Genomic DNA, 13,349 nt, shown 5'->3' with positions numbered 1-13,349 from the left:
CTTAGTACATTCACTTTACCATTTATTTTGTTCTTATCGTTAAAACTCAAAGTTTTCAAATATTTTTCATTAGTTTTTCTTAATAAATAACCAAATCTATGATTGCGTTTGCACAATGCATGATTGGTTGCACACACTGTTGCATTTACTACTGTTATACTTTTGTAACATGTATTCAAAGAGAAAAACCATATTGTGTCTCAAGTGGAGAGGTTGTTTGTAGTTTTACGTTTTTTGCGGGATAATTTTAGTTGCTTTTAATTAATTTAACCTGTTGGTTCTAATTATCACACTTCTAAAACTCTACTAATGGCTTTGTTACCACTATGGTGATGGCCAACAATCTCTACCCTTGGTCTAATGGTTAATTGGGTTGAGTGTGTCAACTGTTTTCATTACCGTCATCATAATCGTTACCACTGCTGCCACCATAACCAAAACTGCCATCACTACCGCCATCACTATTGCCACCCCTCTACCACCATTGCAACCTATACATCCAAACCACCACTCTTTGCTATTGATACCTAACCATACTTTCACAATTGTTCTTGTCATAACCATCACCCCCGCAGGCCCACATCGCCAATGCTACTGCCATTGCTACCACTGTCATCACCACAACCTACGACTACATCCACCAACCTTCAACACTGCCGCCATCACCACCACCACCGTTGTCACACTAGTAACACTATAATCGTAGCCACTATCGCTGCCATCTCTACAATCCAACCACTCTATTATGGTGCTACCAATACACCCCCACTATTGTCGGTGTCATCACTGCAACTACCTTGTCATCTTTGTCGTTGCCACCACCTCCATACAATGTATGTTGTATCATTATGTACCACGCTTTTACACCACTTTTCATACTCACAAACTTTAAAAAAAAATACAGTTTATCAAACACTCAACTGGTTTATTTTATAGTTGATTATCTCAAAGAACATGAGAAGTAGTTTTTTTTTTAAAGCACATCAATTCCAAACTGGTGCTTAGTTTGTTAACTAACATGGCTCATATGTGAGACCTACATTTGAGCGCCAGGTGTGTACTCGAAAAAAAAGAAGATAATGCTATCTACATACTCATTTTTACTTCTCACACACTTTTCTCAAAATTTCAATCATCGGATCAAAAAATAAAATAATAAAATTTGACAAAGGTGTGTATGAGAAATAACATAAGTAAGAGAAAAACCATCAGCCAATAGGAAACACGGAACTGAAACTGAATTATTAACTGAAAAAATTAGGTCGCCACAAGAACTAGTTTGAAGTCCGCGACTTCCCTCCCTCCCTATCTCCAATCTTCAATCCCTCTGCCGGAATTCAATTTCTTCGAATTCACACTCCAAGTCCAATTCCCACTCTTTTTACCCCACAACTCTTCGAAATTCTAGTTACGCCCCACAATTAGAACAGGTATTCCATTCCCATTTCGCTCCCATTGACGTCAATCGATCGTCACCACTATTGGGGCCCTAATTTCAACTTCTTTGAGGTTTTGGGACCGTACTGTCCTAAAATTGGGTCAAATTTTGCGAATTTATCTGTTTTGGAGGGTACCAGTAGGTACAAGTTCAAGTTCTCGATGAAATTGATCGAATTTCCGACGTGGGTTTGCTGAATTGATCGGGGTTGACGTGGGTTTGCTAGGGTTTTAGCGAAAGTCTTGGTTTTGAGGAGCGGTGATGGACTACGAACTCTCAGATAGCAGTGGTAAGCTAAGTTGAATTTGCTTATCTGTTTTTCAATTTTGATTTTTATGTATTTTTGTTTTTCTAATGTGTAATTTATTGGTTCTCAGAGTAATTTTGACTCAAATTCGTGAATTTGGGTTTGATTACTGCTTTTGATGTGTTTTTTACTGTGAATTCATTATTTTTGTGGGATTCCCTTGAATTTGTACTACTTTGGTCTACCATGGTTAAATTCGAAGAAAGTTTATTGTAATGTAGTTTGGCTTTTGTTCCGGCTTGTGCTTCGGCTTTAATTGTAATGTAGTGTACCCGGCTTGTGCTCGGAGGTACTAGGGTTTTGTTTTTGGCTTTGTTCTTTCTTTTAGTTTGTATAAGTTGGTTTGGAAGCACCATTTAAGAGCTACAAGTTCTCCCACAACGTGTAATTTGGTGTCATTATGTTCTGGAGATTGATTCTGATTCGGGAAATCCCATTCTTCCCGTCTTTAAGTTGGTTTTGCTTGGTGTTTTAAATTTTGTGTTTTGCATTCTGAACACTGGATGGACGCCCGAATGATATTTACTTTTTTGTGAATAGTGCTTGGAATTGTTTCAGTTTCATCCTTTGAGAAAAGTCACTTGTAACTCTCCTCTGTGGAATTTTGTCAATGGTAGTTAGGTCCGATTATTCCGTTTCTAGCCAAGGTCATCGCATAGGAGAAAAAGGCTGATGGTGCGAGAAAAGTAACAGATCGGCATAAAGTTAAGAGTTCTTGATATATTGGTCACGTTTTGTGTGTTTGTCGTTGGTTTGTTTTATTCAGAAAAGTTGGCAATTAAGGCTGAAAATTATGGCTTATATTAGTTTAACATATTTTAACAAAAGGATGCGTTAGTTTAGTGTCGGAATAGTGAAAGATGCATTTTGAGCATGAGAGTTATTATGTTTCTGTTATAAATACCTGCAAAGCTGTTTTGTTCTGTTGCATGACAACAATGAGAAAAGCAATAGTTATTTTTCCGAATTAGCAAAATATTTAACATTGTAACCAAGGTATCTTTCTTTTTCCTTTTTCTTGTTTATTTAACATTGGTACTACTCTTGGATGCTAAAGCAACATTTTTAGGGGACTGTGCATGCATCTAGAACCTATCATCTGTATTATCAGAAAATGATGGTGTGATTTACAATTTTAGTTCCTTTTTCACTAGTGTCACGATACTTTGAGGAAGGAGTGCATTCTTACGTGGTTTGTCTGGAATATAAGATCTGTTTTTCTATATACATATAGTTTGTGCATACTATATGAGGCACAGATACAAGAAACTGCCTGCTAAATATGTTGCATGCATATAACTGAAAAAGGTGGCTATCGCGGGGACAAGGCCCTTAGAAATGAAAAGGATTCCATGGTTTCCTATTGCAATGTACTTGAAAGACCTAATAGACTTGTTACTGAAGCTAGAAATAATAGTTTTGCTATGTTCTGAAACATTTGCAGGAACGGATGATGACCTTCCGCCGTCTCATCAAAATAGGTTTCAAAGAGGAGGCCGAACTTCTGGGAATGGAAGGTCAGCAGCCGTCGGTTCTGCTCCATTATCTAGGATGCATGGTGACATGGAAATCCAGATTCACCGCATTGAGCAAGAAGCATACTGTTCAGTTCTAAGGGCGTTTAGTGCTCAATCTGATGCCCTCACCTGGGTAGCTGTTTGATTAATTATTCGTAGTTTTTCTTCCGCTTTTCTTTTGGATCAAAAGTATGATTGTGTTAACTTAGGCCTGAAAGTCAGTTCTTATGTACTTTACAGGATAAGGAAACTTTAATTACGGAACTTAGAAAGGAGCTGAGAGTATCTGATGAGGAACACAGAGAACTTTTGTCCAGGGTCAATGCCGATGACATGATCCAGAGATTAAGGTCTGATTATATTATGCCATGTTGGTTTGAGCAGCAAAGACATTTGGATAGCTCTGCATTTTTTTATGAGAAATGTTTTACTATATGCTATTAGGGAATGGAGAAAAACAAGTGGGGTCCAACATGGTACACTTAATGCTGCTCAGCCTGTTCATGACCCCCTGCCTAGTCCAACTGTTTCAGCATCACGCAAGAAACAGAAAACATCACAGTCCTTATCCCTCGGTGCTGCAACTCCTGCGTTGCCTCCATCCATGCAACAATCCTCTGCAGCTTTGAGACGAGGTCCTCCTCCAGGACCTCGGAACAAGAAACCAAAATCTGTAAGTTGAAATAATCCTGGGTTAAGAAAATGGTGCAATGCTATTTATATATTCTTGGATTTGTTTTTCCCTGTTCTTTTCTAATGGAGTTTGTTGCCTGCTTTTGAAGTCCACACAGTACCCTTCTGCAAATATTCCTGGAAGGCCCCAAGCCACTAATCGAGGTCCTACCGGTGCCTTTGTGGAAAATGAGCCTGCTGAGGGAGAAACTGATGATCCGTTAGTAGGAAGAAAAGTTTGGACAAGGTGGCCTGAAGACAATCACTTCTATGAGGCTGTTATAACTAATTTCAACCGTGCTGAGGTATGCTTTTGCTGTGAATTCATCTGAACCTGAGTAAGCATTTTTTAATTTAGCAGTTTTGACCACGCAACTCCAATATAAATCTTCGTGAATTCTAACAATTCTCAAATGTTGACAGGGTCTACATGCTCTGGTTTATGATATTGGTACAGTGGATGAGACATGGGAATGGGTCAATCTAAAAGAGGTATACTGCTATTGATGTTTCTTTCGTAGGCCTTTAATCCTTTTGTTTATCAAAGATATATTCTTTATCTCATAAATAATTAAATTTGAAATCTCAAAAATCAAAGTTTTTGTTTTTTGTTTTTGCACATTATGACAAATGAGTTTGTGCGGGTTTATAGCACTTCAGGAGAATCTGAGGTACTTTGCTTTTCTGTGCTTGTTTTTGCAATTATTTAAACTTAAATCTGTACTCTATGCTAAGTTTTTCAATTCCTTAACCATTTTATTCATAATAAAGCTACGATTGCAGATTGATTTTGAGTTACCTCATTATCACCATGTAAATCTTCATATCAAAAGTTTGTGCTTTTTGATACTGAGCAGTGTTCTTATATATTTTACCATGGGTCCGTTTGATAACTATTTAGTTTTTAGTTTTCACTTTTTGTCCTTGGGATGTGGAGAAAGTAGGGATGAACATCAAATACTTGCTTAACATTGTACTGACAGTGTAATGGGTTGTGGACCTTGTGGCCCATTAGATTGTGTTTGTGATTTTCCTTGTGAGCTCATTTCCCGATTGCTTTTTGCTAATTGTTGTTGTTCCTTCTAATGATATAGATATCTCCTGAAGATATTCGGTGGGAAGCTGATGATCCTGGGATTTCTCGTAAAGGCGGTCGACCTGGACCTGGACCTGGCCGAGGGAATAAAAAGCCCACGGCACGTGGCGGTGCAGTTGCTGGTGCAGGAAGAGGTAGAGGGACTGCAAAGGGTTCCAAGAAGGATTTGCCTCCGCAACTAAATGGCATTGGCAGGAAGGCAATGAGCGACATTGAAATACTTCATACAGGCTCGTTGATTAAAGAGGTATAAGTATGACGATTTAAGTTTTTTCTTCCCCGCTTTTCCTCCAATTACCTGGTGGTAACTTGCTTTTCCCGCTTTGCTTGAAACTATAGGTGGAAAAGGTTTTCAGAGCCAGCCATCCTGACCCCATGGAGATTGAGAAAGCCAAGAAAGTTCTCAAAGTATGAATTCAAGCATCTTTTATGCTTTATCTGCGTGATGTTCTTTAATTGCCGGGATTGTAATGGTTTATATAAAACGCAGGAGCATGAACAGGCACTGGTCGATGCAATTGCAAGACTCGAAGATGCATCTGACGTTGAAAGCGGTAATAACTAATTGCATATAACCCATGTTCTATAATACATAATAAAGCTCCACTGCCTTACGTTGTATCTTTAGTCCTTATTAGTCAGATTTGGCAAGGTCATCTCGCTGCTATGTTGCGTATATATTTTTCCGAAAATTACAATGGATGTATTATCTATTATTGCAGTGAATGTATCTCTGAAGCAGCACGGCTGCGCAACGTCTTATTAACTTTTGCTGATGACCAATGTCCCATTTTTCTTCCTTGTTTGGCTTCAAAACAGATGAACATACATTCTCCCAAAGACAATCACTAGACCAAGAACGAGGATGGAGAAAACGGCAGTATGACGAAATGGCTGAAGGTCGTGGGGTTGACGGTTCAAATGGCAACAAAATGACAAGGGACGGCAGAATTGCATCCGATGATCAACGTTTTGAGAGTAGCGACATATGATATATTCCTGCTTGTAGTATTTGTGCCATATTCGGATTTGACGTCGAATCAAGTGAATGATTAGTGTAAGCGTTAGGCTTCGTTTCAGTTTTAGTTTAACCTTAATTATGTTTTCGGGGTTGTACTGGATGACACTTGACTGTAAAGATTGATTTAACGACTCTCTTTCTCTCGTATTTGTTGAGACATCAGCTTAATTTTACACCGAAAGCACATAGCAAACCAACTAAGCTCCTGCAAATTACACACGATTACAAGTTAGCATATACATACATCAGCGGCACGATGCTAACGGAGAGAATCTGATCGGTGCGGATCCGATCCGTTCTGATATAGAACAACTCCATTACACATAGTTGATTACCTACAATGATGCAATGAATTCAAGGATAAGATTCACCATCTGTGCATCATAAGCAGGGCCTTCCATTTGGAAGTGGCCTGCTCCTTCAATCAGGTGTGTTTCAACACGACCGGCTGCAGAACTTAGCTTGTTCTTTAACTGCTTCACGCTCGTGAACCCGTCCTGTGTCCCCATTACGAAAAGTTTGGGTTTTGAGGATTGTAGTACGGCTTTGTGGTGTCTCCCGAAAAGGATTGAGGCAAGCATGCCGAAAGGATACCCCAGACTAACATAGCCCACAACTTGTTCAACCTGATCTACCGCAGAGCCTGCAATCGGGGCACCTACACCAAAGCATAGGGAAATTATAAAACACATGAGGAAATTATGTTACTCCCAGCTCGAATGATCATAAATCGAACAAAACAGACGGGACTATGAATAACATCTTATATTTTTCCGACCATGTCTACAACAATTATGTGCGGTTCATACCAGAAAGATCTTAGATCATGCTTCGTAGTTTACCACAATATTATTTGCAGGAAAAAAAAAAAACCCATCTATTTCCCACTAAAACTGATTGACCTTGTGATTTTACTTGTGTCCTCATATCGATTTTCATATTGCAATTACTAGAGAGCATAAAAAAAACATCGAAAACCAAAAATTGCAATTCAGAACAAGAAGTTAAGGAGCAACAGTGAGAGGCTGTTCGAAATTACAACGATGCTAGATTTTGTCAAATCATAGCTCAAGTCCCTCACAATTACTAGAAACTTAGGCTTCTCATCATTTATCATCTTTTACAACATTTACAATCTCCAGTCGAGCTAGAGAAACCTACCATTGTTGCACATAACATTTTTCATCATACTTATTTGCCTTGAATGTGATCAAAATCCAAACTTTTGAATGATCGAAGGACAGTTCGATCAGCAACACGAAAGTCAGAAATACTCCAAACAACATTACCAAATGAAATTCCAACTTCATCACACTTATATGGGAAAACTAACATTACCAATGAAATCCTAGCCTCATATCATCAATTCTCCCTCAAATCCAAAGCCTTCTTTAATTTTTCGACGATGCTTCATAAAGTAATTAGTTGTTATCTACATAACACTCTGATCACTTCGCAAACTAATATCCAAATTACAGATCCACAAAACCATTCACCAAACCAATCAAAGAAGCAATCTTTAAACCACCACAAGCTAATACACAATCCACAGATCCAAAAAATCATCCACATAAAAACACCCCCTTTAATTTATAACCAACATGCTTAATCCAATAAAAATTGCAGAAACATATTATGAAAGAGCATAAAAATTCAAAAATATTATACCTGCAGAAGAACCCACCAACAAAATCCTGTCAGCTGATAGATTCTCAGAAACCCATTTGCACACAGCAATCACATCCTTAATTTCTGCAAACCCAGTGAGAGAGGCCCTTCCTGTTGACCTCCCAACCCCTCTCATGTCAAAGGTCAAAGCTTTATAACCTCTGTCTGCCAACCCAGCTGCTATTCCTCTCAACAGGCCTTGGCAGCCGCCGAGGACGGAGTATGGGTGCACCAGAACCACCACAGGGCTGCCCTTCTTGATCTCTTCTTCTTCTCTGGGTTTAAATAGCTTTGCGCTGAGCTTGACTCCATCGCTGGTCTCAACTGTGCAGCGCTCCACCGTACAGTTTGACATCAGGGGAAGAGGGAGAGAGAGGAAGTTGTTGGGGTAGCTGGTGAGTGTGTTCTTTGGTGGATGAGAAAGTGACAATACTGGTGGTATGGCTTTTGCCCCTACATCTGGACTTGGGATAGTTTTCTAAAACCTTGCTTTTCGGAACATAATAACCCGAGTCTCGCTGTAAAACTCATAAATTTTAAAAATCATACGTATATCAAAACTAAGGCATTTATATTAAGAAAATTTTAACGAAAAGTTTTCGGTATTGTTTATTTTAACGAAAAATCACATTTTTACAATAAAAAATCAATCATGATACTATTCACTTTACCCTTTATTGTCTTTATCGTTAAAACTCAAAGTTTTCAAACCATTTTCATTTGTTTTCCTTAATATTAAACCAGTTAATTCAAGAATATATGTAAATCGCAACTGTCTAGTGGTATTCATCTTTACTTGTAAAGTGAGAGTTCTTATGTTCGGTTATCATCAAAAACAAATTTAAAGAATTCATTTATATCACAATAAATCTCAAATATAGTGAGTACTAGAAAATAAGCTCGCGCGTTGCGGCGGGAACCACTGTTTCAAGCGTAACTGCATAAATAAGACACATTTAACCTGAATAAATTCAACACAATCATGAATGAACAGAGGGACACATGAGTGAATGAGGTCGATAACATAAGCAACTTGGCTTTTATGTACATTCAACTGAGCTAACATGTAAAGACATTGCACAATTAATAGGAAGAAGCCTAACGTTCTTGATCACAAAGACATGGTTGCCAAAAAAGTTCTGTTTCCATAAGAAACAGAAGAAACTGATGGCAAAATATGTGTCCTGCAGGGCAGACACTTATTTCAGCAATTGATAAAAACATTGAACACTACTTGTTCAAGTAGATAATTTTCCAAGCACAAATGTTCAAAGCCAAAAATATGCAGAAGCCCTGTTTCCATATGAAACAGAAGCAACATGCAGTTCACACATTTTTCCTTTGTTATATTATGTATTAAGGAGAATCAAACTGTATCCCCCAACACTAATTTTTTTGGAGTCACAATCCCCTTGCAAGGGTTGTAAAACTCAAAAGCTTATTGTCCAAAACGAAAACAATTTGTACCATTTACATGCATGTGCAACATATGCCTTACACTGGAAAAACGTCTAAAATCAAATACAAATTTGTAAATCACGTACAGATTTTGTTTTACATTTTTATAATCAAGTAGCAAGTAAAATTACAAACTTTCAGCAACCTGAGAGCATAAATTAAGATGCAGAGATATCCCGAAACATACAACATACTGTATGGAAGCTAACCATAACCGTTAAATTTATTTACAATGAAAGATGTTTTAGCTTTTTTAAAGTTGTTTTACATGAAAAGTATAAAATGGGTGAATCAGGCTCTTGGAGGTCTTTGAACCACTTTATGAGCCTAAATGGTACAATTGAAAATGAAGAGTGTAATCAAACTTCATGAGCCTAATTGAAACAAATTAAAGACCAGATTGAAAATGCATTAAAAGCTAAGAATATGCTTTATAAAGGCATTGAACTCTGCATTTACCAACACAGTTTCAAGTTGCCTAAGAAAATGCCTGGTATATTATGGCACTTGAGTAATCACCTCTGTACATCAGTGTTTGCTTGCCTAACAAAAATAAATAAATAACAGAAGTGAAATAAATTGCAAAATATTTGGAATATTGGTGTATAAAACGTAATTTTCAAATTAGATCCAAGCTAATTAAAATGCCAATCCCTTTCAAGTAAGCTTGGGAGCCACTGATATTATATTCCGTAGCCGGTCATTGATTATGCACAAAGAAATAACGCATGTCATTTAAGCCTTTGCACAAACACAGAGAAGAGGAAAAATTTGTCTTCTTTTAAAACAAATCATCTCCCTGTACAAACACACAGAGAAGAGGGTAAATTTGTCCTCTTCTAAAACAATTAGACTCCCTGAACGAACACACAGAGAAGAGGATAAATTTGCTGTCCTTCAAAACAAATTTTTCGAGGGCACAAAAAAAAATGACCTCCCTTTTCTACCGCTTTGATAAGAAAAAAAAAATCACACATTCATACACATATGAATCCAACCATGCATTTTAAACAAATGCCAAGACATAGATGACTGTAGAGGTTTTTTTGCCAGTGACCAAACCAAAACCATCGGTAAACAAACAGTGCAAGCCATGTAAACAAAGTACACAGATGCAACGACAGAGTGAGGAGAAACAAATATGGACAAAGAAAATAACTTTGTTAAAAAGAAATAAACATATAACCGCATAAACAGGCACGCTATCATATATTTTAAAACAACCAAAACTAAGTCACAAACACGCTTGATTTCCTCGTCCAGCAATCAAAATCAAACCACATCTATAAACCATGAAATACTAAATATGAATATAAAAGGTGATCGTCACCTAAAACTATATAAATTAATCGATAAGGAGCTGTAAAAGCAACCACAGACAAATGCAACCAAATAACAACGAAAGCCATTACCTTACAATATGTGCATCATACATACAGACACGCTAAGCTATCATTCATTACATTCAAAATTTTCTTTACTTTCATTTTTGTTGTATTTCTATCAATGTCTAAACCTATACTAATTCTAGATAATTTGCATATATTTTCACTGTAATTAGAATAAGTACTAATTCTTGATAATTTGTAAGTATTTCTATCGATGTGGCTTGGTGTCCCTGTTAACACAGATATAATCGGCTGATTTATTTCAGCTCTGATCTGGGAAACAATCATCACCTCCATCTTTTCTCTTCAGGAAACAAAAACCCATTTTTGATGCCTAAATCACAAATTAACACGATACCATATCAAAAGCAAAGCAAATTAAACCAAATCGCCTTTAATTTAGATCAATGTCCCAGAAAATGAAAATTAGACATCAAGAAAGCTAAACTTAAAATCCAATTTCTCACAACCCTAGCATAATTCAATAAACCAGTGAAGCATCAAACTTTAGATATCAAAGGAGGCCAAGTCTTTGTATTCAAGCTCCAGTCAAGAACCACATCAAAGGAGCCCTAGCATAGTTCCATTTATTCAAGCTTTCTGAGTATAATTTCTAACACAGGGAAGGAACAAACTAAAGTTACTAAACCCTAAGAAACTAAAGTTACTAAACCCTAAGAGAGCCACTCACATTGAACCCAACAAAATACCACAAACAGAAACTCAAATCAAATTTGTTTAAAATCCCTCCCTAAGACTCTGAACCATCACTTGGCCTACACATTTATATGGCTTTCCACTAACAAAAAGCCATGATGCAGACACCAATAACCAAAATCAAATCAATGGGAAAAAAACAAACAAAATGACATTACAATAAGAAAGAACAAAATGAAAAATTCGATCACAGTCCAAAGGGGGCAAAAAGTGTTGGAAGTTGAACCTTGCACAAATCAGTAAATCAATCTTGGAGAAGACCAGAATCACTGCTCTCGGAATTTGAATTGTTGGAAGCTGAAACTTCAGGCTTAGCATTTTCCATCTTCATCATAGTTCATGTTGTCTATAATGAGACAACAAAAGGTCATTAAATTTAAAATAAAATAAAAATAAAATAAAATAAACACTAATAAAAATCATACCATTTCAACTAAACCTATATCCCAGCCAAACACAACAAATGCACCCTAACAATATCTATAACTATAGAAATAAGGAACCAACAGATTTCACTTCAATAGCAAAAAAGAAAACTGACATTTGCGTAGCGGCAAAGAGAAAATGTACAAAACAGAACACCACCACCTATTCAAAAAAGACAAAAATAAAAAAGTAAGATCAATAGAGTGATTATAAGTAGTCTGAATAGAGTCATGGCTAGATTAATATCAGAGCATTGTGTCATTTGCAACGACATATATACTTCTTAAAGAAGATTTATTTATTCTGTAATAAGGTGAAGGGGAAGCTACTTTGAGCATATCAACTCATCCATGGCAAAGCCGCTGCATAAATGAAAGAAAAGAAGAGAAGCTTTCTATTTTTAGCTAAAATAAATTGGTATCTCAGGTTGAATAAGTCCCAAAGAATTAAATGAGAGTGAGTTTATGTGTGGAGCTAAAGCTTGGTGTATATAACCAGACCTCTCTTCCTCTCCCTTTCACTACTCATGGTGTATATTATCTGACTAATCTGTCTGTCTCCTCATAATTATCAAGAGGCAACGTGTATATAATACATCACACGTATCATCTTTTTGACAGTTTGTGTTTCAAATGAATTGAAAGGTATTGTATGAGAATATCTTGCCTAAATGAAATGAAACAAATTTCAGGGTGATGAACTATTGGTCATTGTACACCTATCTTGTAAGTTCCATAAATTTTTCATCATCACCCCTCCTCAGTACCATGGCAAGAAACTCCATAACCTGTATCCTCTTTTAGAAACACTTGGGAGGAAAGCCCTAGTGAACACTAAGAGAGTTTGGAGAAAAATTATTAATATTACTTGACAAAGTAAGAATCTTGATTCATCCATGATCCATTCGATAACTAAATTCATACAAAAAAACATAAAACCCCAGAAAAAACAATAATCTACAGATACCTAAAATGCAAGCATATAATATAACAAATGGATTTCTCAATCGAACTCATATGCTTCGGTTTTCCAAGCAGAGAACCATAAAAATAAAAGAAACCAAACCAGAAACATGAGCAGAAGAGTGGCTGCTTGCCTATGTGAGTGTTGAACATAGAAAAGGCGCTTTTGTTGAGAGAGTGATAGAGGGCCTACAAACAGTAAAATTCAACATAAAACCAAAGTCAGGAGATTTTTACAACATTGAATTGATCCTGGAGAGAGGGCTAGATAGAGAAGGAGAGGAAGAGAGGAGAGATAGATTACAATACCTTGCCTCTGCGTAACACACGGTAGGGGGTTAGGAGCGAGTGGCCAATTATTGCCTAATTTGATAGAATTTGGCCAGAACTGAGCTCGCCAACTCTCTGTAAACTCGCCGGAAAACGTAGCAGTCAGGGTTTGAACTGAAAATCACAAATTTGAGGCACATTTTCACATAAATTAACTGTAGAACATACCTGAGGTTATGACGAGTTGCTTGAGACCAACCTCGAGGTTGGCCATCACAGGAATTGTAGGAAACGTCGCCGGAACCCTGAGAAAGCTTCAGCCTGTCCACCTCTTTAAGTAGCAGGACCCAACTTCTCAGTATCTCAAGTCTTTCGGGTGCCCCGCAAGACACAACTGCTTCCTCCAATC

General features: G+C 37.2%; 2 protein-coding genes across 3 annotated transcripts; one reads left to right on the top strand and one right to left on the bottom strand.

The window, feature by feature from the left end:
- Positions 1-1,213: 1,213 nt before the first annotated feature.
- On the top strand, positions 1,214-6,198 carry LOC103415811 (protein EMSY-LIKE 3). Of its 2 annotated transcripts, none has more exons than XM_008354096.4 (10): positions 1,214-1,727; positions 3,190-3,395; positions 3,503-3,612; positions 3,707-3,935; positions 4,045-4,239; positions 4,358-4,426; positions 5,029-5,277; positions 5,370-5,438; positions 5,521-5,584; positions 5,850-6,198. In XM_008354096.4, exons 1-10 carry the CDS (start codon positions 1,700-1,702, stop codon positions 6,020-6,022), a joined length of 1,392 nt encoding a protein of 463 aa, XP_008352318.3. In that variant the 5' UTR covers positions 1,214-1,699; the 3' UTR covers positions 6,023-6,198. The 2 variants fall into 2 exon arrangements, with proteins under 2 accessions (XP_008352318.3, XP_008352325.3); XM_008354103.4 differs by having other exon boundaries at positions 5,753-6,198.
- LOC103415828 (uncharacterized) lies at positions 6,171-8,242 on the bottom strand. The gene is made up of 2 exons (XM_008354110.4): positions 7,720-8,242; positions 6,171-6,709 (listed from the first exon to the last, which is right to left on the bottom strand). The coding sequence occupies exons 1-2, from the start codon at positions 8,072-8,074 to the stop codon at positions 6,387-6,389; spliced, it is 678 nt and encodes a 225-aa protein (XP_008352332.3). The 5' UTR covers positions 8,075-8,242; the 3' UTR covers positions 6,171-6,386.
- Positions 8,243-13,349: the final 5,107 nt, after the last annotated feature.

The sequence above is a fragment of the Malus domestica genome, chromosome 03 (assembly GCF_042453785.1).
Source record: "Malus domestica chromosome 03, GDT2T_hap1".
Lineage (NCBI taxonomy): Eukaryota > Viridiplantae > Streptophyta > Magnoliopsida > Rosales > Rosaceae > Malus > Malus domestica.
This window is presented reverse-complemented; position numbering and strand designations above follow the sequence as displayed.

Excerpts from the sequence above, each read along its gene's own strand:
- LOC103415811 (XM_008354096.4), top strand. The coding sequence starts at position 1,700 with ATGGACTACGAACTCTCAGATAGCAGTG. Across the intron at positions 3,613-3,706 it reads GACATGATCCAGAGATTAAG|GGAATGGAGAAAAACAAGTG; the intron begins GTCTGATTATAT and ends ATATGCTATTAG. Across the intron at positions 5,585-5,849 it reads TGCATCTGACGTTGAAAGCG|ATGAACATACATTCTCCCAA; the intron begins GTAATAACTAAT and ends GCTTCAAAACAG.
- LOC103415828 (XM_008354110.4), bottom strand. The coding sequence starts at position 8,074 with ATGTCAAACTGTACGGTGGAGCGCTGCACAGTTGAGACCAGCGATGGA. Across the intron at positions 6,710-7,719 it reads GTTGGTGGGTTCTTCTGCAG|GTGCCCCGATTGCAGGCTCT; the intron begins GTATAATATTTT and ends GCTTTGGTGTAG.